This window comes from Pristiophorus japonicus, chromosome 15, assembly GCF_044704955.1.
Source record: "Pristiophorus japonicus isolate sPriJap1 chromosome 15, sPriJap1.hap1, whole genome shotgun sequence".
Lineage (NCBI taxonomy): Eukaryota > Metazoa > Chordata > Chondrichthyes > Pristiophoridae > Pristiophorus > Pristiophorus japonicus.
In genome coordinates, this window is record NC_091991.1 from 8,368,880 (window position 1) to 8,394,744 (window position 25,865).

A 25,865-nucleotide genomic window follows, 5' to 3' on the forward strand; every position below is an offset into this window, starting at 1 on the left:
CCTCCCTAACAGCACTGTGGGAGCACCTTCACCACACGGACTGCAGCGGTTCAAGAAGGCGGCTCACCACCACCTTCTCGAGGGCCATTAGGGATGGGCAATAAATGCCGGCCTTGGCAGCGACGCCCACATCCCGGAATGAATTTTAAAAATTCATGCGTTAAAAATAGAATGACTGTTAGAATGAAGGCAGGAAACCTCATTATGATATTTAAATGACCAAACCGCCTCCTGCGAGTGGATTGGTCACCCACCCCTTGTCATGCTTCTGTTTGAGCCGGAAGTGGGGCGGGTTCGAGGCGGTTGGATTCCTGTTTGAGATTCTGTGGATTTGAATCTGCGATCTGACCCCCAACCAGCCCGTCTTTGGGAGTGAAGATTCGATGATCCGATGGACGTGCACTGAATCTCACTCAGTTACCCTACAACAGACCCTTACCAAGGTCCAAAGGTGGATAAGCTTGTTCTCGGGCAGTAATTGGAGGCAATTTTAACCCCTGATCAATCAGCAGAAAGAAACCTGGCGGATGGGCAGTTAAAATCGCCCCGGCTCTTACCTGTCCGAAAGCGGCCACGATCGCAACATCTGCGATTTTAACCCGCTCCCCGGAGAGGGTAGCAAGAACACACGCCCAGAGCCAACATAGGCATGCTGCGGCCCGATGACATCATTGAGACCCGGCTGTAATTTTAACTCAGGCCTGTGCGGGGAATCCATCTACAGTTACAATCGGGGGAGGCAAAAAACCATTCCTTTCTCTGAAACGTTTTGCCCGCTCTCCAACAAAGATTGGTCCTATAATTCTGAACACCGGCTCCACCGTAACAAACAAGGTAAAGGTGGCTTGAGCTGTTCACACTACCCTCTCAGACTTGAGCTGGCCATAGTGACAGCTCCTCGGGTTACTGTATACTATCCAATCCGACTCCAGGACATCGTGCTACACGTCAAGCAAGATTAAAACATCTAAAAGTAAATAAATACATCACCGGAATAATTAACTGATGCAGATTATCTTCATCAATTGTCACTATTATTATTAGTAACACACGCACACAGTAATGTTTGTGGGTACCACAGGATGAAAATGATACTGTATTTAACGATGTACTTGTGGTGTTCTATTTGGCGATGTATGTGAAAGAAAAAACTACTTGCATTTATATAGCGCCTCTTATGACCTCAGGATGTCCCAAACGCTTTACAGCCAATGAAGTACTTTTCGAAGTGTAGTCACGGTTGTAATGTAAGAAAAAGACCGGTCACTCTGCGCACAGCAAGCTCCCACAAATACTGGTGTGATAATGACCACACTAATGTTCTTACTAATGTTGGTTGAGATGAGGCTGACACTCCCAGCGCAGTACTATGGGAGTGGTGCACTGTCAGAGGGGCAGTGCTGAGGGAGCGCTGCACTGTCAGAGGGGCAGTGCTGAGGGAGTGCCGCACTGTTGGAGGGGCAGTACTGAGGGAGCGCTGCACTGTCAGAGGGGCAGTGCTGAGGGAGTGCCGCACTGTTGGAGGGGCAGTACTGATGGAGCGCTGCACTGTCAGAGGGGCAGTGCTGAGGGAGCGCTGCACTGTCAGAGGGGCAGTGCTGAGGGAGCGCTGCACTGTCAGAGGGGCAGTGCTGAGGGAGCGCTGCACTGTCAGAGGGGCAGTGCTGAGGGAGCGCTGCACTGTCAGAGGGGCAGTGCTGAGGGAGCGCTGCACTGTCAGTAGGGGCAGTGCTGAGGGAGCGCTGCACTGTCAGAGGGGCAGTGCTGAGGGGGCGCTGCACTGTCAGAGGGGCAGTGCTGAGGGAGCGCTGCACAGTCGGAGATGCCGTCTTTCGCATGAGACCTTAAACCGTGGCCCCGTCTGCTCTCTCAAGTGGAAGTAAAAGATCCCATGGCACTATTTTGAAGAAGAGTAGGGGAGTTCTCCCCAGTGTCCCTGCCACTATTTATCCCTCAACCATTCATCCCCAAACAGATTATCTGGGTCATTATCACATTGCTGTTTGTGGGAGCTTGCTGTGCGCAAGTTGGCTGCCGCATTTCCCACATTACAACAGTAACTACACTCCAAAATGTACTTCATTGGCTGTAAAGTGCTATAAAAGAATGTCTTAAGGTCACGACAGGTGCTATATAAATGCAAGTTCCTTTGTTTTTTCTTCTATGCCCACACTCCGAGAATGTCTTTTTAAAAATTGCCAACATGAATATGAGGGGTTTTAATAGGGAGATAAAGGACACACATTGAACATCATTGGCAAAGGAGCCAGAGGGGAGATGAGGGAACATTTTTTTATGCAGCGAGTTGTTGTGATCTGGAACGTGCTGCTTGAAAGGGCGGTGGGAGCAGATTCAATGGTAACTTTCAAAAGGGAATTGGTGACATCACTGAAAAGAAAAAAGTTGCAGAGCTGTGGAGAAAGAGCAGGGGAGTGGGACTAATGGGATCGCTCTTTCAAAGAGCCAGCACAGGCACGATGGGACGAATGGCCTCTTTCGGTGCTGCACAATATATTTTTGTTGGTTAAGGGTATCAAGGGCTATGGAGCAAAGGTGAGTAAATGGAGTTCAGAATACAGATCAGTCATGATCTAATTGAATGGCAGAACACGCTCGAGGGGTTATCTCTGTAATCTCCTCTAGCCCTACAACCCCCTGAGATCTCTGCACTCCTCCAATTCTGCCCTCTTGAACAGCCCCAGTTTTAATCGCCCGCCACCATCAGCGGCCGTGCCTTCAGCCTCCTGGGTCCTAAGCTCTGGAATTCCCTCCCGAAATCTCTCAGCCGCCCTCTCCTCCTTTAAGACGATCCTTAAAACCTAACTCTTTGACCAAGCGTTTGATCATCTAATGGGCCGGAAATTCCCGTCGTGGTGTTCTCCGACCCGAGAATTTTTAACGAAAGTACCCGGTGGTCCCGGGAGGAGCGTGGGATTCCGGTGGGGAGGCCTCGTCTTCCCGCGTTGTGAAGCAAGCTCCCGTCCTCCAGGTTCCCACGCAGACGGTGCAGTCACGTGTGACTGCTCAGCCAATCAGGTACAGTAATCCACAGCTTTCCCATTAATAGCAACGGGAACTCCGTATCTACCAGTTCTCATTGCTATTAATGAGAAAAAAAACCCAAACACACTAAATACCATAATAAAAAATAAACAACACGCCTCACATATTTAACATTAATTGAAATTAAAGTTTATTAAATGTTTTAGAAAAAATGTGTTTTTGTGTGTTTTAATTAAGGTTTAAAATAAATTTACCTTAGTGGACAGGGTTTTTAACTTAAAAATGTGTTTGTAAATGTCATTTTTCTATGTTTTTCTGTGTTTTAAAACTCTGACGCTGGTAAAAGTTGGCTATGCGCTGGGCCAGAGATGGACAAATACCGCAATCTCGCCCCTGTGAATGTCCGTCTCCCGAGATGCGGAGGATCTGTCTGGACAGAACGCGACAGACCGGAAAAGCCGGTTTTCGGTGCATGCGCATTGCGCGCCGACAACCGGCGTTTGCGATGCCTTGCCGGACTCCGTATGGACCTGAGGAGGAACATAAGAACATAAGAACATAAGAATTAGGAACAGGAGTAGGCCATCTAGCCCCTCGCGCCTGCTCCGCCATTCAACAAGATCATGGCTGATCTGGCCGTGGACTCAGCTCCACTTACCCGCCCGCTCCCCGTAACCCTTAATTCCCTTATTGGTTAAAAATCTATCTATCTGTGACTTGAATACATTCAATGAGCTAGCCTCAACTGCTTCCTTGGGCAGAGAATTCCACAGATTCACAACCCTCTGGGAGAAGAAATTCCTTCTCAACTCGGTTTTAAATTGGCTTCCCCGTATTTTGAGGCTGTGCCCCCCTAGTTCTCGTCTCCCCGACCAGTGGAAACAACCTCTCTGCCTCTATCTTGTCTATCCCTTTCATGATTTTAAATGTTTCTATAAGATCACCCCTCATCCTTCTGAACTCCAACGTGTAAAGACCCAGTCTACTCAATCTATCATCATAAGGCCGGGGTTTCAGGGCCGATATCTCCTTATGCAGTTCGGTGCCAAACTTTGTTTGATAATCGCTTCCGTGTCGTGCCTTGGGACGTTTCACTACGTTAAAGGCGCTGTATAAATGCAGGTTGTTGTTGTTGTCGAATGGCCTTCTCCTGTTGCTGTGGAAAGGCACTACACCAATGCCAGCTCTCCGCTCCTGACGCCGGGCTGTGTTATTTTTTGCAGTGCCTCCCTGGGCCTTGATTGCCATCGCCATCGTTGCCATCCTGTTGATTCTCACCTGCTGCTTCTGCATCTGCAAGAAATGCCTACTGAAGAAGAAGAACAAGAAGAAGGGAAAGGAAAAGGGAGGAAAGAATGCCATGAACATGAAAGACGTGAAGGAGATGGGCAAGTCCGGTAAAGAAGAGGTAATGTAGGAAGGGAGCCTTGGGAGTAGATAGCCCAAGAAGAATTTTCTTTGTCTTTGATAAATACTTGTTTACGTCATTGTTAAAAGTATTTTTTTTTATTGTTCACTGACTTATATTTAATTAGTAATTAAATGTTCAGTTACAGCTATCAATTGATTAGAAAGTTCGGGAAAGTATATCAAAAAAATGTCTCAAAGAAATCCTCTGGATTAATAGTTCAGTAACATAACCAACTATACTACCGTACCTAAGTAGATAGAATAAGTTCCTATATTGTCTTTGGATATGACAAGTCCACTGAAGGTATGGTAAATATTTATTCAATGAAGGTGCTAACTAGTCCTTACCACCTGTATCCATCCCACCTACGCGCAGTCACGGTCACAGTCCAACAACACCAAGACGTGGACAGTTGTATCAGAAGAACATAAGAACATAAGAAATAGGAGCAGGAGTCGGCCATTCGGCCCCTCGAGCCTGCTACGCCATTCAATAAGATCATGGCTGATCCGATCATGGACTCAGCTCCACTTCCCCGCCCACTCCCCATAAACCTTTACGTCCTTATCGCTCAAAAATCTGTCTATCTACACCTTAAATATATTCAATGACCCAGCCTCCACAGCTCTCTGGGGCAGAGAATTCCACAGATTCACGACCCTCTGAGAGAAGAAATTTCTCCTCACCTCAGTTTAAATGGGCGGCCCCTTATTCTAAGACTATGTCCCCTAGTTTTAGTTTCCCCTATGAGTGGAAATATCCTCTCTGCATCCACCCTGTCGAGCCCCCTCATTATCTTATAAGTTTCAATAAAGATCACCTCTCATTCTTCTGAACTTTAATGAATACAGGCCCAACCTACTCAACCGATCCTCATAAGTCAACTCCCTCATCTCCAGAATCAACCTAGTGAACCTTCTCTGAACAGCCTCCAATGCAAGTATATCCTTCCTTAAATACGGAGACCAAAACTGTGCACAGTACTCCAGGTGTGGCCTCACCAATACCCTGTGCAGTTGTAGCAGAACTTCTCGGCTTTCATACTCTATCCCCCTTGTAATAAAGGCCAACGTTCCATTTGCCTTCCTGATTAATTGACTTCCCGATATCTCCAGGTTCCCCTGGACCCACCGGAGGCCGAGAATACACCGCAAGCTCCCAACTCCCAAATGCGAGCTGTATTACTGGTTGGCCCAGCTCTCAGGGAAGGTGGTCTTGTTTTATATACCTCCCAGTGGGTGACATTAGAGATCGATGCCTCTCTGAGAATCCCCATCACTCTCCCCGCTGTCCATAGATCGCCGGAAGAGGCTGATGGGTTCACAAACATCCTGATGCTGGCACACAACCTCTTTCAGTATGACGTTAGAGACCTGTGCCTTCCCGGAGATTCCCCCCGGGACCCTCGGCACTCTTCCCAACGCTGGTGTAACCGGAGGCTCCTGAACCACTCATCTCAAGCAAGGTCTGTTTTACTCTGTTCAGCAAAGCTGGGGAGCCTCAGTTTTAACAAGCGTTTAAAGTGCTGTTCCTGTCCGATCAAGCCTCAGACTTCTGCCTTCAAAGTGAATCTTGAGAATTCTCCGCCCCAGAGGGCTGTGGATGCTCAGTCGTTGAGTATATTCAAGGCAGAGATCGACAGATTTTTGGATACTGAGGGAATCAAGGGATATGGGGGTTGGACGGGAAAGTTGAGTTGAGGTCGAAGATCAGCCATGAGAACAATAAACATAAGAAATAGGAGCAGGAATAGGCCACTTGGCCACTCGAGCCTGCTCTGCCATTCATGGCTGATCTGATCTTGGCCTCAATTCCACTTCCCCGCCCGCTTCCCATAACCCTTACCATTCAAAAACCTGTCTATCACCACCTTAAATATATTCAATAGCTCTCCCAGCCTCCATGGCTCTCTAGGGCAGAGAATTTCAAAGATTCATGACCCTCTGAGAGAAGAAATTCCTCCTCATCTCTATTTTAAACGGGCAGCCTCTTATTCTGAAACTATGCCCCCTTATTAAATGGCAGAGCAGGCTCGAGGGGCCGTATGACTTACTTCTGTTTCTATTTCCGATGTTCCTATGTTCTTGTATTATTCAGTTCTGTGATGCATCCAACTTTGGGCCGGAATAACTCCATGAATAATTCATCAATGACAGAGGAGATTTTTAAGATATCTTTTGTGGGAGAGGCAAAAAATAGCTCACATGGAGCAGTGAAGCACACTACCCATCTGAAATAGTCATCGAATTAAAAAGAATATTACATTAATATTTAATTATTGTATATAGTATATGGTAATGTAGCGAGCTCGGGAGGAACTTATAGAGATAGACAGTTTCTTAACCGATAAGGGAATAAGGGGAGCGGACAGGGAAGTGGACCTGAGTCCATGATCGGATCAGCCATGATCGTATTAAATGGCGGAGCAGGTTCGAGGGGCAGTATGGCCTACTCCTGCTCCTATTTCTTATGTTCTTATGAACAGGGGACTGTGGACCTGTGGTTCCCAAAGCTCTCCCCCACTGGGGGGTTTTCCTCACCTTGTGTCTGAGTCTGTTGTAGACTCATCGCGAGAGATTGATCGCTGTGATTGGTCAACAACTCCGTTATTGTTGTATCACGTGACTAGCAGGGGTGGGAGAAGATGAACGAGACGGACCTGGGTCTGTTTTCGTCTGGATTTTCATACGATCCGATATTTGTCAATCAGAATGCTCAATAGAACACAGTGGTTCGCACCATGAGGGTTCATTACTAACCCACTTTTTATTTTCTCATTCACGATCGATTAGGTTGTTGTCACACGGAATAATATTTGGCCCTCTGACAGTAAGGGAGATACACCTTGTGCAACAGTGAGAATCAGGCAGAAACAAGTTTATGGGTTCAAGCCCCACTCCAGAGACTTGAGCACATAATTTAGGCAGGCACTCCCAATGCAGTACTGAGGGAGCGCCGAACTGTCGGAGGGGCAGTACTGAGGGAGTGCTGCACTGTCGGAGGGGCGGTACTAAGGGAGCACTGCACTGTCGGAGGGGCGGTACTGAAGGAGCGCCGCACTGTCGGAGGGGCAGTACTGAGGGAGTGCCGCACTGTCAGAGAGGCAGTACTGAGGGAGCACCGCACTGTCGGAGGAGCAGCGCTGAGGGAGTGCTGCACTGTCGGAGGGGCGGTACTAAGGGAGCACTGCACTGTCGGAGGGGCGGTACTGAAGGAGCGCCGCACTGTCGGAGGGGCAGTACTGAGGGAGTGCCGCACTGTCAGAGAGGCAGTACTGAGGGAGTGCCGCACTGTCAGAGGGGCAGTACTGAAGGAGGGGAGCACTGCACTGTCGGAGGGGCAGTACTGAGGGAGCACTGCACTGTCGGAGGTGCCATCATGAAAATGAGTTCCTGGCTCCCTGCTCAGTGGGTGTAAACGAACCCATGGTATCATTCGAAGAATTCTTCCAATGTCCTAGCCAACATTTCCCCCACAACCAACAGCTCCTGAATACAGATTCATTGGTCGTACAACCAACTGTCTATGGGAGCTTGCTGTGCAGAAATTGGTTGTCACTAGCCTAAGTAGCAGTATTTCAAAAGTAATTCATTGGATGTGAGGCACTTTGGGAGGTCCTGAGATTATGATGAGATGCTAAAGTTCATTCTTTCTTCCACTCCACTGAATATTCCTCATGTATCAAGGTTTAAGTTGCTGATCGAGCCAGAATTGGAGATAAATAGGAGAGAAGGCTGGGCTTAGATTCGGTTATGTGCATGAATGAAGGTTGCAGCAATGGCAACATACCGCAAGGCGTAGAGATCAAAGTGTGCAGTGTTTCGGAAACATGTCCATTAGCGCACAGACCTCTCACAGCTGGGTACAGCCTAATACCATGTGATTACACATTAACGCTGTTGTCCCCAGTTTTAGAAATCACATTCCAAAATAGGATTCCCCTCCCACCACCCGCTCGCCCCCACCCCCCAGCACTGGCATAAAACTTTCTTATGTAAGGTATCTATCTGTCAGCCTTCTTTCAATTTTCCAATCTGTGCATTGCCTTTCCATTGGAAAAACGGACAGGACTTTAGTCATTCTGGTCAGGTTGTGTGTGTTTGTTTATGTATGTGTGTGTGTGTGTGTGTGTGTTTGTGTGTGTGTGTGTGTGTGTGTATATATTAATGCATGTTGGTATATGTGAGAGCACATGTGCACGTGTTCCAGAAGAGGCGAGGGCCCAGGGGCAGCACGGACCAGCCCACACTGCGATATGTGTGCGCCCACTAGGTCTGTGCAACAGAGCTGGTCTCCAGTCGCCTTGGTTAACCCTTTCTACTGGACCAAGACCTAGCTCTGTCAAGCCCGTGTGCTGGCTGGTGTGCAACGGCCACCACACGTTAAAAAAATCCACGCACAGGCATCTTCCACCCTTGGGATGTAGTTCGGGATCTGGAATATTGGGTCCTTCATTGAAACACCTGGGAACTCATCCCTTTTTGGCGTGGAAGCAAGTCATCCTCGCTTCGAGGGACCGCCTAAGAAGGAGAAGAAGAAGATGTGCGTGTGTGTATGTGCGTTTTTATGTGTGTGTGTGCGCACATGTGTGTGAATATGTGTATATATTAATGCTTGTTGGTATATGTGAGTGCTTATATGCATATCTGCGTGTGTGTATGTGTGTTTATATGTGTGGGTGTGCACGTGTGTGCATGTGTGTATATGTATGTGTGTATATATTAGTGTGTTTTTGTATATGTGAGTGCATATGTGCGTGTATGTATGTGCGTTTATATGTGTGTGTCTGCACGTCTGTTTGTGTTTGTGCGCACACGTGTGTGTACGCATGTGCATATGTATGTGTGTTTGCGTATGCATGTGCACGTATATGTACGCAATTACCTGTATGCTGGTGCGTGTGCATGCCCATATATATGTGTGTGTGTGTACGTACCCACATGTAAATGTGCACGTGTGTGTGCCTGTATGTATGTGTATGTGTGCATTTGCACATGTGTTGAACCAAGGATACACAGCACATATGTGACCAACTGCACCAATTAACATGTACCTTCAACATGTGCCCTCTCCCACAATCTGCGACCCAACCCTCTTCAGTACTTCTGAATACTTTGATTTTTGGCTCGGGTGGAAATAAATTCTTGATGAACCATGTATTATCTGAGGAAGATATGAATAATCTCTGTTGGGTTTTATTTGGCCACAAGATGTGAATCACTACACTAAATAAGTCTGAAATGGTGTTTGTAATCTGAGTGCTTGAGGTTCTTCGAAGGGATGCAGCTTAACTGAAATGAGCCCAGTGACATCACCTTCCCTTGTTTAAGAAGGGAGAAAAGGATAGGCCGAGTAATTACAGGCCTGTCAGCCTAACCTCAGTGGTGGGAAAATTATTGGAAAAAATCCTGAAGGACAGGATAAACCTACATTTAGAAAGGCAAGAATTAATCAGGGACAGTCAGCACGGATTTGTTAAGGGAAGATCGTATCTGACTAACTTGATTGAATTTTTCGAGGAGATAAACAGGAGGGTAGATAAGGGTAGTGCTTACGATGTAGTGGATATGGACTTTTGCAAAGCTTTTGATAAGGTCCCATATGGTAGACTGGTCACGAAGGTTAAAGCCCAGGGCAAAGTGGCAAGTTGGATCCAAAAACGGCTTAGAGGTAGGAAGCAAAGGGTAATGGTTGATGGATGTTTTTGTGACTGGAAGGATGATTCCAGTGGGGTTCCGCAGGGCTCAGTACTGGGTCCCTTGCTTTTTGTGGTATACATTAATTATCTAGATTTGAATATGGGGGTATACCAGATGTATAGGGGGTATTGAATATAGCAGATGACACTAAAATTGGCTGTGTGGTTGATAATGAAGAGGAAAGTCATGGACTACAGGAGGATATCAATCTACTGGTCAGGTGGGCAGAGCAGTGGCAAATGGAATTTAATTCGGAGAAGTGTGAGGTAATGCACTTGGGGAGGGCTAATAAGGAAAGGGTTTACACATTAAGCGGTAGGCCACTTAGAAGTGTAGATGAACAAAGGGACCTTGGAGTGCTTGTCCACAGATCCCTGAAAGTAGCAGGCCAAATGGATAAGATGGTTAAGAAGGCATACGGAATGCTTGCCTTTATTGGCTGAGGCATAGAATACAAGAGCAGGGAGTTTATGCTTAAATTGTATAATACTCTGGTTAGGCCACAGCTGGAATACTGCATGCAGTTCTGTTTGCCGTATTATAGGAAGGATGTGATTGCACTTGAGAGGGTGCAGAGGAGATTTAAGAGGATGCTGTCTGGAATGGAAAATTTTAGCTTTCAGGACAGATTGGATAGGCTGGGTTTGTTCTCATTAGAACAGAGGAGGCTGAGGGGAGACCTCATTGAGGTGTATAAAATTTTGAGGGGCCTGGATATAGTGGATAGCAAGGGCCTATTTCCCTTGGTGGAGAGGCCAATTACGAGGGGGCATGGTTTTAAGGTGGTTGGTGGAAGGTTTAGAGGTGATTTGAGGGGAATCGTCTTGATGCAGAGGGTTGTGGGGGTCTGGAACTCGCTGCTTGGTAGAGGCAGAAACCCTCACCACATTTAAAAGGTGCTTGGATGGGCACTTGATGTGCCGTAACCTGCAGAGTTACAGACCTAGAGCTCGTAAGTGGGATTGGACTGGACAACCTTTTGTTGGCTGGTAAGTACTGCAGGGAATCGAATACGGCCAGAGTGGTCTCCTGGATAAGTGTTGATCGCCTGGATGGGTCTGAGAGGAATTTTTCCAGATTTTTTTCCCTAATTGGCCTGGGTTTTTATCTGTTTTTTGCCTCTCCCAGGAGATCACATGGCTCCAGTTGGGGTGGAGTGTAGAATGTTTCAGTATAAGGAGTGTCGCAGTTGTGTGAGGCGGACTGGTTGGGCCGGGTGCTCTATACCTTTCCGCCATTGTTCATTGTTCATAGGTTTATATGTAACCTTCAGGGCTGCTGACCGAGGGCCGTGCGGCTCTTTGTCGGCCGGCGCGGACACGATGGGCCGAACTGGCTTCCTTCTGTGCTGTAAATTTCTATGTTTCCCCGCAACATCTCACAGTAATATGAGATTCTACCAGATAGCCCTGAAGCAAAACTATTAAGAAATGTATATTTCGCAGGCAAGGCACATCACATTGAGAGACTTGGATTTATATAGCGTCTTTCATGACCACCGGATGTCTCAAAGCGCTTTACGGTCAATGAAGTACTTTTGGAGTGTAGTCACTGTTGTAATGTGGGAAATGCAGCAGCCAACTTGCGCACAGCTAGCTCCCACAAACAGCAATGTAATAATGACCAGATAATCTGGTTTAGAGATGTTGATTGAGGGATAAATATTGGCCCCAGGAAACCGGGGATAACTTCCCTGCTCTTCTTTGAAATAGTGCCATGGGATCTTTTACATCCACCTGAGAGGGAAGACAGGGCCTCGGTTTAACATCTCATCCAAAAGACGGCACCTCCAACAGTGCGGCACTCCCTCAGCACTGCGCTGGAGTGTCAGCCTAGATTTATGTTCTCAAGTCTCTGGAGTGGGACTTGAACCCACAACCTTCTGACTCCGAGGGAGCGTTGCACTGTCGGAGGTGCCGTCTTTCGGATGAGACGTAAAATTGAGGCCCCATCTGCCCTCTCAGGTGGATGTAAAAGATCCCATGGCACTATTTAGAAGAAGAGCAGGGGAGTTATCCCTGGTGTCCTGGGGCCAAAATTTATCCCTCAATCAACATCACAAAAAACAGATTATCTGGTCGTTATCACATTGCTGTTTGTGGGATCTTGCTGTGCACAGATTGGCTGCCGCATTTCCCATATTACAACAGTGACTACACTCCAAAAGTACTTCATTGGCTGTGAAGCGCTTTGAAACATCCGGTGATTGTAAAAGGCGCTATATAAATGCAAGTCTTTTTGTTGTTATAGGACAGGCTCGATATTCAATTCTATTGAAGTCACAGGCGACCCGTCTTGTTTCCCCCCCCCATTTCCAATTTCGCCCCCGCCCCAGTGATCTCTGATTTCAAATAAACATTTTGTAACAGTGAAGCTATGACTCTCAAGATGCCCTTGAGATGTGTTGGTGGTGTTTAATGTCAGCAGATGTTACTTTGAGAGTTTGAAAATGCTGACTGTTTGGGTTGGATTAAAACACTCGGGGGAGCCTGCAATCACACACGATGCAAGTAATCAAATCACCTGAAAATGTTTCAAGCACTTCCCTTTAAGAACGCGACTCTGTTTTCAAAAATGTTTGTCGCTGAAGATGGCTCAATATTTCCAATTCTTTTCCCTTCCAGTAACCTGTGTGTTGGGAGAATGAAAACGTATTTTCAAAGTTATTTTGCAAAAGCTTTAAAAGAAAGAAAGACTTGCATTTATATAGCGCCTTTCACGACCACCGGATGTCTCAAAGCGCTTCACAGCCAATGAAGTACTTTTGGAGTGTGGTCACTGTTGTAATGTGGGAAATCGGCCCGGTCCCGGCCTGCAAGACCATCAGCAGGCCGGGGCCATTGGAGGGAGCAGCGTGCGGCGGTATACCACGGCAGGGAGCAGCGCGTGCTGCTGCAGGAGGGCGACGGCTGTGAAGCCAGGTCGCTGATTGCAGTGCGGGCAGGTACAGCAGGAGGGGCGAAGGAGCGGTAAGAGTCCGTAGAGGGAAGTGACCGTTGCTCAAAAGAGGCGTGAATCTGCCCAGAGGATGCAAGAGCTCAGGGGCAGCACGGGGCCAGCCCACACTGCGATATGTGGCCGCACTAGGCCCATGCAGCAGAGCTGGTCTCCAGGTAGTCCTGGGTAATCCTTGCCACTGGACCAAGACCTAGCTCTGTCAAGCCCGTGTTGTGGCTGGTGTGCAACGGCCACCACACGTTAAAACAATCCACGCACAGGCGACTACATGTGCGGGAAGTGCATCCGCCTGCAGCACCTGACAGACCGCATTGCGGCACTGGAGCAGCGGGTGGATTTACTCTGGAGCATCCGCAATGCTGAGGATGTCGTGAATAGCACGTTTAGTGAGTTGGCCACACCGCAGGTAAAGGGTACACAGCCAGATAGGGGATGGGTGACCAACAGGAAGAACCGTGGAAGGAAGGTAATACAGGGGTCCCCTGCGGTCATTCCCCTGCAAAACAGATACAACGTTGTGGGTACTGTTGAGGGAGATGACTCATCAGGGGAGAGCTGCAGCCAAGTTCATGGTACCGTGGGTGGCTCTGCTGCACAGGAGGGCAGGAAAAAGAGTGGAAGAGCGATAGTGATAGGGGTTCTATTATAAGGGGAATAGATAGACATTTCTGCGGCCGCAACCGAGACTCCAGGACGGTATGTTGCCTCCCTGGCGCAAGGGTCAAGGATGTCTTGGAGTGGGTGCAGGACATTTTGAAGATGGAGGGGGAATAGCCAGTTGTCGTGGTGCATATAGGTACCAACAATATAGGTAAAAAACAGGATGAGGTCCTACAAGACGAATTTAGAGAGCTGGGAGCTAAATTAAAAAGTAGGACCTCAAAAGTAGTAATCTCAGGATTGTTACCAGTGCCACTTGCTAGTTAGAGTAGGAATCGCAGGATAGCTCAGATGAATACGTGGCTTGAGGAGTGGTGCAGGAGGGAGGGATTCAAATTCCTGGGACATTGGAACCGGTTCTGAGGGAGGTGGGACAAACCGGACGGTCTACAACTGGGCAGGACCAGAACCAATGTCCTGGGAGAGTGTTTGCTAGTGCTGTTGGGGAGGGGTTAAACTAATATGGCAGGGGGATGGGAATCTATGCAGGGAGACAGAGGGAAGTAGAATGGGGACAGAAGGAAAAGATAGAAAGAAGAAAAGTAAAAGTGGAGGGCAGAGAAACCCAAGGCAAAAAGCAAAAAGAGCCACACTACAGCAAAATTCTAAAGGGGCAAAGTGTGTTAAAAATATAAGCCTGAAGGCTCTGTGCCTCAAGGCGAGGAGTATTCGGAATAAGGTGGACGAATTAACTGCACAGATAGCAGTTAATGGATATGATGTAATTGGCATCACGGAGACCTGCCTCCAGGGTGACCAAGGCTGGGAACTCAACATTCAAGGGTATTCAACATTTAGGAAGGATAGACAGAAAGGAAAAGGAGGTGGGGTGGCTTTGCTGGTTAAAGAGGAAATTAATGCAATAGTAAGGAAGGACATTAGCTTGGATGATGTGGAATCGGTATGGGTGGAGCTACGGAATACCAAAGGGCAGAAAACGCTAGTGGGAGTTGTGTACAGACCAGCAAACAGTAGTAGTGAGGTTGGGGACAGCATCAAACAAGAAATTAGGGATGCGTGCAATAAAAGTACAGCAGTTATCATGGGCGACTTTAATCTACATATTGATTGGGCTAAACAAACTGGTAGCAATGCGGTGAAGGAGGATTTCCTGGTGTGTATTAGGGATGGTTTTCTAGATCAATATATCGAGGAACCAACTAGAGGGCTGGCCATCCTAGACTGGATGATGTGTAATGAGAAAGGACTAATTAGCAATCTTGTTGTGCGAGGTCCCTTGGGGAAGAGTGACTATAATATGTTAGAATTCTTCATTAAGATGGAGAGTGACACAGTTAATTCAGAGACTAGGGTCCTGAACTTAAGAAAAGGTAACTTCGATGTTATGAGACGTGAATTGGCTAGAATAGACCAGCGAGTGATACTTAAAGGGTTGACAGTGGATAGGCAATGGCAAACATTTAAAGATCACATGGATGAACTTCAACAATTGTATATCCCTGTCTGGAGTAAAAATAAAACGGGGAAGGTGGCTCAACCGTGGATAACAAGGGAAATTAAGGATAGTGTTAAATCCAAGGAAGAGGCATATAAATTGGACAGAAAAAGCAGCAAACCTGAGGACTGGAAGAATTTTGTAATATGGCAGAGGAGGACAAAGGGTTTAATTAGGAGGGAGGAAATAGAGTATGAGAGGAAGCTTGCTGGAACATAAAAATTGACTGCAAAAGCTTCTATAGATATGTGAAGAGAAAAAGATTAATGAAACCAAATGTAGGTCCCTTGCAGTCGGATTCAGGTGAATTTATAATGGGGAACAAAGAAATGGCAGACCAGTTAAACAAATACTTTGGTTCTATCTTCACGAAGGAAGACATAAATAACCTTCTGGAAATACTAGGGGACCGAGGGTCTAGTGAGAAGGAGGAACTGAAGGAAATCCTTATTCGGCGGGAAATTGTGTTAGGGAAATTGATGGGATTGAAGACCGCTAAATCCCTGGGGCCTGATAGTCTGCATCCCAGAGTACTTAAGGAAGTAACCCTAGAAATAGCGGATGCATTGGTGATCATTTTCCAACAGTCTATCGACTCTGGATCGGTTCCTATGGACTGGAGGGTAGCTAATGTAACACCACTTTTTAAGAAAGGAGGGTGAGAGAAAACGGGTAATTATAGACCGGTTAGCCTGACATCAGTAGTAGGGAAAATGTTGGAATCAATTATTAAAGATGAAATAGCAGCACATTTGGAAAGCAGTGACAGGATCGGTCCAAGTCAGCATGGATTTATGAAAGGGAAATCCTGCTTGACAAATCTTCTAGAATTTTTTGAGGATGTAACTGGTAGAGTGGACAAGGGAGAACCAGTGGATGTGGTATATTTTGACTTTCCAATGTCTTTTGACAAGGTCCCACACAAGAGATTGGTGTGCAAAATTAAAGCACATGGTATTGGTGGTAATGTACTGACGTGGATGGAGAACTGGTTGGCAGACAGGAAGCAGAGCGTCGGGATAAACGGATCCTTTTCAGAATGGCAGGCAGTGACTAGTGGGGTGCCGCAGGGCTCAGTGCTGGGACCCCAGCTATTTACAATATACATTAATGATTTGGATGAGGGAACTGAGTGTAATATCTCCAAGTTTTCAGATGACACTAAGCTGGGTGGTGGTGTGAGCTGTGAGGAGGATGCTAAAAGGCTGCAGGGTGACTTGGACAGGTTAGGTGAGTGGGCAAACAAGTGGCAGATGCAGTATAATGTGGATAAATGTGAAGTTATCCTCTTTGGTGGCAAAAACGCGAAGGCAGAATATTATCTGAATAGTGGCAGATTAGGAAAAGGGGAGGTGCAACGAGACCTGGGTGTCATGGTACATCAGTCATTGAAAGTAGGCATGCAGGTACAGCAGGCGGTGAAGAAAGCAAATGGTATGTTGGCCTTCATAGCTAGGGGATTTGAGTATAGGAGCAGGGAGGTCTTACTGCAGTTGTACAGGGCCTTGGTGAGGCCTCACCTGGAATATTGTGTTCCGTTTTGGTCTCCTAATCTGAGGAAGGACGTCCTTGCTATTGAGGGAGTACAGCGAAGGTTCACCAGACTGATTTCCAGGATGGTAGGACTGACAAATGAGGAGAGACTGGATCGACTGGGCCTGTATTTACTGGAGTTTAGAAGGATGAGAGGAGATCTCATAGAAACATATAAAATTCTGACGGGACTGGACAGGTTAGATGCAGGAAGACTATTCCCAATGTTGGGGAAGTCCAGAACCAGGGGACATAGTCTAAGGATAAGGGGTAAGCCATTTAGGACTGAGATGAGGAGAAACTTCTTCACTCAGAGAGTTGTTAACCTGTAGAATTCCCTTCCGCAGAGAATTGTTAATGCCAGTTCATTGGATATATTCAAGAGGGAGTTAGATATGGCTGTTATGGCTAAAGGGATCAAGGGGTATGGAGAGAAAGCAGGAAAGGGGTACTGAGTGAATGATCAGCCATGATCTTATTGAATGGTGGTGCAGGCTCGAAGGGCCGAATGGCCTACTTCTGCATCTATTTTCTATGTTTCTATGTTTCTATGTTTCCACCCTTCAGGATGTAGTTCGGGATCTGCAATATTATGTCCTTCATCGCTAGGGGATTTGAGTATAGGAGTATAGGAACTCTCCCTTTTTTGGCGTGGAAGCAAGTCATCCTCGCTTCGAGGGACTGCCTATGATAATGATGATGATGAATGTGGCTCAGTGGGTAGAACACTTGCCTCTGCGTCAGAATGTTGTCGGTTCAAGTCCCTCTCCAGTAACTTAAGCAAGAAAAAAAATCTAGGCTGACACACCAGGGGAGTGCTGCATTGTCAAAGGTGCTATCTTTCAGATGAGACATAAAACTGAGTTCCTGTCTGCTCTCTCAAGTGGACGTAAAAGATCCCACGGCACTATTTTGAAGAAGAGCAAGGGTCCTGGGCCAATATTTATCCCTCAATCAACATAACAAAAAAACAGATGATCTGGTCATTATCACATTGCTGTTAGTGGGAGCTTGCTGTGCACTAATTGGCTGCCACGTTTCCCACATTACAACAATGACTATGCTCAAAAAATTATTTCATTGGCTGTGAAGTGCTTTGGGACATCCTGTGGTCGTGAAAGGCACTATATAAATGCACGTCTTTCTTTCAAATAATGGTAAATGAATCGTTAAAGGCTGTCTGTACCATGTTGAAGTGCAGAATCCTCTAGCACCTGTTCCTAATGAACTATTGAGGTCGCAAGACTTGGAGAAGTGATCCAATGTCTCATCATCGCAAGCTATTAAAATAAATGATATTTTGACTCATTTATAGTAAGTTAAATTGTGCACAAAATACAAACCTTATTTGAAGGATCTCCAAACGATCGCTTGAGAAAGATGTTTGTTCGTCGATTGGCCACGCTGAGGTGAAGTGCGATTGTGATTGCTGCGCCCTCGACATTGAGCCAATTTCTCCGTGTTTGCCCGGTCTCTGAACTTACTACTTGTGTATGGTTGTTATAATTTTTATTTCTTCCTTCTATTTCTCTCCTTATCTGTGTTGTATCTCATGACTTTTCTGGACTGTCCGCTGCGGTAGGTTTCTTTCAATGCTTGGATGCATATACTTCTCACGCTTTAACCAGCTTGCATCCCTGATTCTAGCTTTCTTACCGTAAGATAGTTTAGTCCACTCGCACATGTTTGAGCTGAACCAACTTTGATTGGAAGGATAGTGGTCTTTTTGGCTCAAAATGCTCAACCAATTCTGAAGCAAAGATAATGAATGTGGAACCCTACCCGAAATTGAGACCGCGATTTCTTTTGATGATATATTTAAGCACGTTTTAGAATGTTTTGTTATATTTTCTTTATGCCTCTGTGAAGCACCTTTGGACAATTTTTTACGTTGAAGTTGCTCGATGAATGGTGATCGGTTTACCTTGCATCAACAGAGAGGAAGTTTCCCCTCGTGGGGGAATCTAGGGGGCATAGTTTAAGAATAAGGGGTCGCCCATTTAGAGCTGAGATGAGGAGGAATTTCTTCTCTCAGAGGGTCGTGAATCTGTGGAATTCTCTGGCCCAGAGAGCTGTGGAGGCTGGGTCATTGAATATATTTAAGGTGCAGATAAACAGATTCTTGAACGAGAAAGTGAGTGAAGGGTTATGGGGAGCGGGCAGGGAAGTGGACCTGAGCCCATGATCAGATCAGCCATGATCTTATTGAATGGTGGAACAGGTTCGAGGGGCCAAATGGCCAACTCCTGCTCCTATTTCTTATGTTCTAACTTGGAAGGAAAGATGGCTAGATACTTTGAGAGTAAGGAACTCAACTGTTGCTGAGTTTAGAAGGTGGAAGGTTGACCTGATCGCAATCTTTAAAATGATAAGGGGATTGGTTAGAGAAGCTATTTCCTCTGGTTGGGGAATCCAGAATAAGTGGGGTGGGGGGGGACGCTTAATCTTCAAATTAGAGCGAGGCTATTTAGGAAATAAATCGCTTTTTCACACAAAGGATTGTGAAAATCTGGAACTCTCTTCCTCCAAAAGTTATAGATGCTGGGGGTCAACTGGAACTTTCAAGACTGAGGTCGCTAGATTTTTGTTGGGTAAGGGTATCGAGGGATACGGAGCAAAGGCGAGTAGATGGAATTTAGATACAGATCGGCCATGATCGAATTGAATGGCGGAACAGGTTTGAGGGGCTGAATGGCCTCCTCCTGTTCCTACATGGACTATGGCTAAGAAGGAAGGCAAAATTGGTCCAAGAGCTTTCATGTTCAAGCACTTGTCCAAAGATGGGAAGGCCATAGGTTCTCTTAACTGCACTTTTAGGAACAACTTTACCAGAAAAGCTGAGGGTCATGTTAAACGCCAGGATTGCGAGAGGAGTTGTATAAAAACAATATACAGTGGTGCATAATATACCTTTGTGTGTTGGTGGGCAGTAGCAATCATGAAGTATGATAGCACATAAGCTCCAAGAGATATTCTGCCCTTTCTCTCACGCACACTGCCTTGAAGAGCAAATTCAATCTCAGGTGATTCATTTTGAGCTAAAATTTGTGTTCGGGACAAAGGGTTGCGGAAATCTGGAACTCTCTTCCCCAAAGAGCTATTGAGGCTGGGGAAGGGGACGTCAATTGAAAGTTTCAACACTGAGATTTTTGTTGGGCAAGGGTATTAAGGGTTACGGAACCAAGGCGGGTAGATGGAGTTAAGATACAGATCAGCCATGACCGAATTGAATGGCAGAACAGGCTTGAGGGGCTCAATGGCCTCCTCCTGTTCCTATGTTCCAAGCTAGATCTGAGTGGCCCAAATTGGGTGACGTAGAGGCCACAACTTATGAATTCGCTCCAACTATACACCTAATTGATTGGTCTTAATATTGCAATATACTTAAGTCCTCGATCTCATCGTGAAACTGCTAGGTTCTATTCTTGACGAGTGAAATACATCTATTATCCTTAAAATCTCAAGTTGGTTTGAAGCTAAGAATTGGGAAGTGGAGTGTTATTTAGGAACAATTTGAACTTTGTTAAAGAAAAGTGCTGTTGGCATGTACCAGCTCTGTTAGCTTAGCGTAAGTAATCATGAGTAAAAAAAAAACAAAGTGGAAGTATTCTCAGGACCAAACATATTTGGCTGTAATTTTAGATAGAAGGTTAAAAAAAAATGTGCTGTTGTTTGTAGTTACTGCATGTAACGCTGGACTGAGTTCTGATATACTAGTAAGATCTTGCCTGCTACCAGCATGTTCTACCTACAATTTTCATATAAGGATATGGGCAATGGATCTGAATTTGATTTAATAACAAATTGACATGCGCTCGGCATCTTTAGATGGTGTTTGCAAATTTAAAATACTTGCCTGCGTTGCCCTGTGGGATTGTGCACTTTACGCCAAATCTTTGCTGATTTGAAAACCTCCCAGTAGCCACAGTATAACAAAGCTATACTTTGTGCTGGGGCTAATGAAGATTAAATCGTCTGCTGCCTGCTTTTGTAATAGCTTTTTCAGTAGAGTCAGAGACTGGCTCGCTGGCTTAGAATCTCCGTCACCGGCAGCAAGCGATGCATTCTAACGTGTCTTCCCCCGCTCACAGGCGCTGAAGGACGACGACGATGATGACGACGCAGAGACGGGACTGACCGCCGAAGGGAAGGAGGAAGTGAAGGAGGAGGAGAAACTCGGCAAGCTCCAATTCTCCTTGGATTACGACTTTCAGAACAATCAGGTGCAGTGAGATTCCTGCCCAAAGAAATAAAATGGCAGATTGTTGGTGTTATATATGTATGCAATAGATATACTCTCTGTATAGTCACTGTATAGTTGTTTACCAGAGGTACCATCAACAAGGTTCACACTGTATACACTATGCTGGCACCACCAAAGGGCGCAACTGGTGAAGGCCCAGGGGTCACCTGTACACCACAGGTAACCAGGTATAAAAGGGAGTCCACCATGTGGTTTCCTCACTCTGGAGTTATATTAAATGGACTAAGGTCACTACAGTTCAAGTGCAATACTTTGCCTCATGGAGTCATTATCAGAGCATCTAACGACAGTAACAGTTGGTGCCTGCCTAACGGGATGAGTCGGAAAACCATTGGACTAGAAATTTGGGTCTTTTGCGCCTCCCGTTAATGCCCCCTGGGGGGCCTTGGCGGGACGCAGACAACTTTTCGCTCAAGCGCGGGCACCGCTAACGACACTAAATTCGGCCGGAGTTTAGCGGCGGTGGTAACCTGTGCACCGGCGATGCTGACATCATCACCTTGCGCAGCACCCCGTGAGCGCCCCGGACCCTAAATTGGGGAGCGACCCCTGAAGCTATGCCGGGGAATGCCAGCGACAGATTCGAGGGGGGGGGGGTGCACCGGACAGACCCAGCGCGGGGCGAACGTTAAAGGGGAAGTGCACTAATGTTAAAATTAAATTCTCCAATTTCTCTATGCGCCCCTTCAATCATAGAAAACATAGAAACATAGAAAATAGGTGCAGGAGTAGGCTATTCAGCCCTTCTAGCCTGCACCGCCATTCAATGAGTTCATGGCTGAACATGAAACTTCAGTACCCCCTTCCTGCTTTCTCGCCATACCCCTTGATCCCCCGAGTAGTAAGGACTTCATCTAACTCCCTCTTGAATATATTTAGTGAATTGGCCTCAACTACTTTCTGTGGTAGAGAATTCCACAGGTTCACCACTCTCTGGGTGAAGAAGTTTCTCCTCATCTCGGTCCTAAATGGCTTACCCCTTATCCTTAGACTGTGACCCCTGGTTCTGGACTTCCCCAACATTGGGAACATTCTTCCTGCATCCAACCTGTCCAAACCCGTCAGAATTTTAAACGTTTCTATGAGGTCCCCTCTCACTCTTCTGAACTCCAGTGAATACAAGCCCAGTTGATCCAGTCTTTCTTGATAGGTCAGTCCCACCATCCCAGGAATCAGTCTGGTGAACCTTCGCTGCACTCCCTCAATAGCAAGAATGTCCTTGCTCAAGTTAGGAGACCAAAACTGTACACAATACTCCAGGTGTGGCCTCAGCAGTGTCCTGTACAACTGTAGCAACACCTCCCTGCCCCTGTACTCAAATCCCCTCGCTATGAAGGCCAACATGCCATTTGCTTTCTTAACCGCTTGCTGTACCTGCATGCCAACCTTCAATGACTGATGTACCATGACACCCAGGTCTCGTTGCACCTTCCCTTTTCCTAATCTGTCACCATTCAGATAATAGTCTGTCTCTCTGTTTTTACCACCAAAGTGGATAACCTCACATTTATCCACATTATACTTCATCTGCCACGCATTTGCCCACTCACCTAACCTATCCAAGTCACTCTGCAGCCTCATAGCATCCTCCTCGCAGCTCACACTGCCACCCAACTTAGTGTCATCCGCAAATTTGGAGATACTACATTTAATCCCCTCGTCTAAATCATTAATGTACAATGTAAACAGCTGGGGCCCCAGCACAGAACCTTGCGGTACCCCACTAGTCACTGCCTGCCATTCTGAAAAGTACCCATTTACTCCTACTCTTTGCTTCCTGTCTGCCAACCAGTTCTCAATCCACGTCAGCACATTACCCCCAATCCCATGTGCTTTAACTTTGCACATTAATCTCCTGTGTGGGACCTTGTCGAAAGCCTTCTGAAAGTCCAAATATACCACATCAACTGGTTCTCCTTTGTCCACTTTACTGGAAACATCCTCAAAAAATTCCAGAAGATTTGTCAAGCATGATCTCCCTTTCACAAATCCATGCTGACTTGGACCTATCATGTCACCATTTTCCAAATGCGCTGCTATGACATCCTTAATAATTGATTCCATCATTTTACCCACTACTGAGGTCAGGCTGACCGGTCTATAATTCCCTGCTTTCTCTCTCCCTCCTTTTTTAAAAAGTAGGGTTACATTGGCTACCCTCCACTCCATAGGAACTGATCCAGAGTCAATGGAATGTTGGAAAATGACTGTCAATGCATCCGCTATTTCCAAGGCCACCTCCTTAAGTACTCTGGGATGCAGTCCATCAGGCCCTGGGGAATTATCGGCCTTCAATCCCATCAATTTCCCCAACACAATTTCCCGACTAATAAAGATTTCCCTCAGTTCCTCCTCCTTACTAGACCCTCTGACCCGTTTTATATCCGGAAGGTTGTTTGTGTCCTCCTTAGTGAATACTGAACCAAAGTACTTGTTCAATTGGTCTGCCATTTCTTTGTTCCCTGTTATGACTTCCCCTGATTCTGACTGCAGGGGACCTACGTTTGTCTTTACTAACCTTTTTCTCTTTACATACCTATAGAAACTTTTGCAATCCGCCTTAATGTTCCCTGCAAGCTTCTTCTCGTACTCCATTTTCCCTGCCCTAATCAAACCCTTTGTCCTCCTCTGCTGAATTCTAAATTTCTCCCAGTCCCCAGGTTCGCTGCTATTTCTGGCCAATTTGTATGCCACTTCCTTGGCTTTAATACTATCCCTGATTTCCCTTGATAGCCACGGTTGAGCCACCTTCCCTTTTTTATTTTTACGCCAGACAGGAATGTACAATTGTTGTAATTCATCCATGCGGTCTCTAAATGTCTCCCATTGCCCATCCACAGTCAACCCCTTAAATATCATTCGCCAATCTATCTTAGCCAATTCACGCTTCATACCTTCAAAGTTACCCTTCTTTAAGTTCTGGATCTTGGTCTCTGAATTAACTGTTTCATTCTCCATCCTAATGCAGAATTCCACCATATTATGGTCACTCTTCCCCAAGGGGCCTCGCACAATGAGATTGCTAATTAATCCTCTCTCATTACACAACACCCAGTCTAAGATGGCCTCCCCCCTAGTTGGTTCCTCGACATATTGGTCTAGAAAACCATCCCTTATGCACTCCAGGAAATCCTCCTCCACCGTATTGCTTCCAGTTTGGCTAGCCCAATCTATGTGCATATTAAAGTCACCCATTATAACTGCTGCACCTTTATTGCATGCACTCCTAATTTCCTGTTTGATGCCCTCCCCAACATCACTACTACTGTTTGGAGGTCTGTACACAACTCCCACTAACGTTTTTTGCCCTTTAGTGTTCTGCAGCTCTACCCATATAGATTCCACATCATCCAAGCTAATGTCTTTCCTAACTATTGCATTAATCTCCTCTTTAGCCAGCAATGCTACCCCACCTCCTTTTCCTTTTATTCTATCCTTCCTGAATGTTGAATACCCCTGGATGTTGAGTTCCCAGCCCTGATCATCCTGGAGCCACGTCTCCGTAATCCCAATCATATCATATTTGTTAACATCTAATTGCACAGTTAATTCATCCACCTTATTGCAGATACTCCTTGCATTAAGACACAAAGCCTTCAGGCTTGCATTTTTAACACCCTTTGTCCTTTTAGAATTTTGCTGTACAGTTGCTCTTTTTGTTCTTTGCCTTGGGTTTCTCTGCCCTCCACTTTTCCTCATCTCCTTTCTGTCTTTTGCTTTTGCCTCATTTTTGTCTCCCTCTGTCTCCCTGCATAGGTTCCCATCCCCCTGCAATATTAGTTTAACTCCTCCCCTACAGCACTAGCAAACACTCCCCCTAGGACATTGGTTCCGGTCCTGCCCAGGTGCAGATCGTCTGGTTTGTACTGGTCCCACCTCCCCCAGAACCGGTTCCAATGTCCCAGGAATTTGAATCCCTCCCTGCTGCACCACTGCTCAAGCCACGTATTCATCTGCGCTATCCTGCGATTCCTACACTGACTAGCATGTGGCACTGGTAGCAATCCCGAGATTACTACTTTTGAGGTCCTACTTTTTAATTTAGCTCCTAGCTCCTTAAATTCTTTTCGTACGACCTCATCCCTTTTTTTACCTATGTCGTTGGTACCAATGTGCACCACGACAACTGGCTGTTCTCCCTCCCATTTCAGAATGTCCTGCACCCGCTCCGAGACATCCTTGACCCTTGCACCAGGGAGGCAACATACCATCCTGGAGTCTCGGTTGCGGCCGCAGAAATGCCTATCTATTCCCCTCACCATCGAATCCCCTATCACTATCGCGCTCCAAATCTTTTTCCTGCCCTCCTGTGCAGCAGAGCCAGCCACGGTGCCATGAACTTGGCTGCTGCTGCCCTCCCCTGATGAGTCATCCCCCCCAACAGTACTCAAAGCAGTGTATCTGTTTTGCAGGGGGATTACCACAGGGGACCCCTGCACTATCTTTCTTGCACTGCTCTTCCTGCTGGTCTTCCATTCCCTATCTGGCTGTGGACCCTTCTCCTGCGGTAAGACCAACTCACTACACGTGATACTCACATCATTCTCAGCATCGTGGATGCTCCAGAGTGAATCCACCCTCAGCTCCAATTCCGCAACGCGGACCGTCAAGAGCTCGAGGCGGATACACTTCCCACACACGTAGCGCCCAGGGACACCGGAAGTGTCCCCGAGTTCCCACATGGTACAGGAGGAGCATATCACGTGACCGAGCTCTCCTGCCATGTCTTAACCTTAGATACCCTTAAATTGGTAATAACAATGCTAAAGTTCAATTATAGAAATTAACAGCACGGAAGGAGGCCATTCGGCCCATCGTGTCCATGCCGGCTGACAAAGAGCTATCCAGCCTAATCCCACTTTCCAGCTCTGGGTCCGTAGC

The 25,865-nt window shown here is 46.5% G+C and overlaps 1 protein-coding gene across 1 annotated transcript in view; it reads left to right on the forward strand.

Annotated features, from left to right (window-relative positions):
* syt1a (synaptotagmin Ia) overlaps nt 1-25,865 on the forward strand; it is a 126,594-nt gene that overhangs the window by 46,682 nt on the left and 54,047 nt on the right. The window contains exons 2-3 of the mRNA XM_070901539.1: nt 4,227-4,411; nt 20,812-20,943. Coding sequence (XP_070757640.1) covers nt 4,227-4,411; nt 20,812-20,943 — 317 coding nt within the window. The remainder of the gene's footprint in view (nt 1-4,226; nt 4,412-20,811; nt 20,944-25,865) is intronic.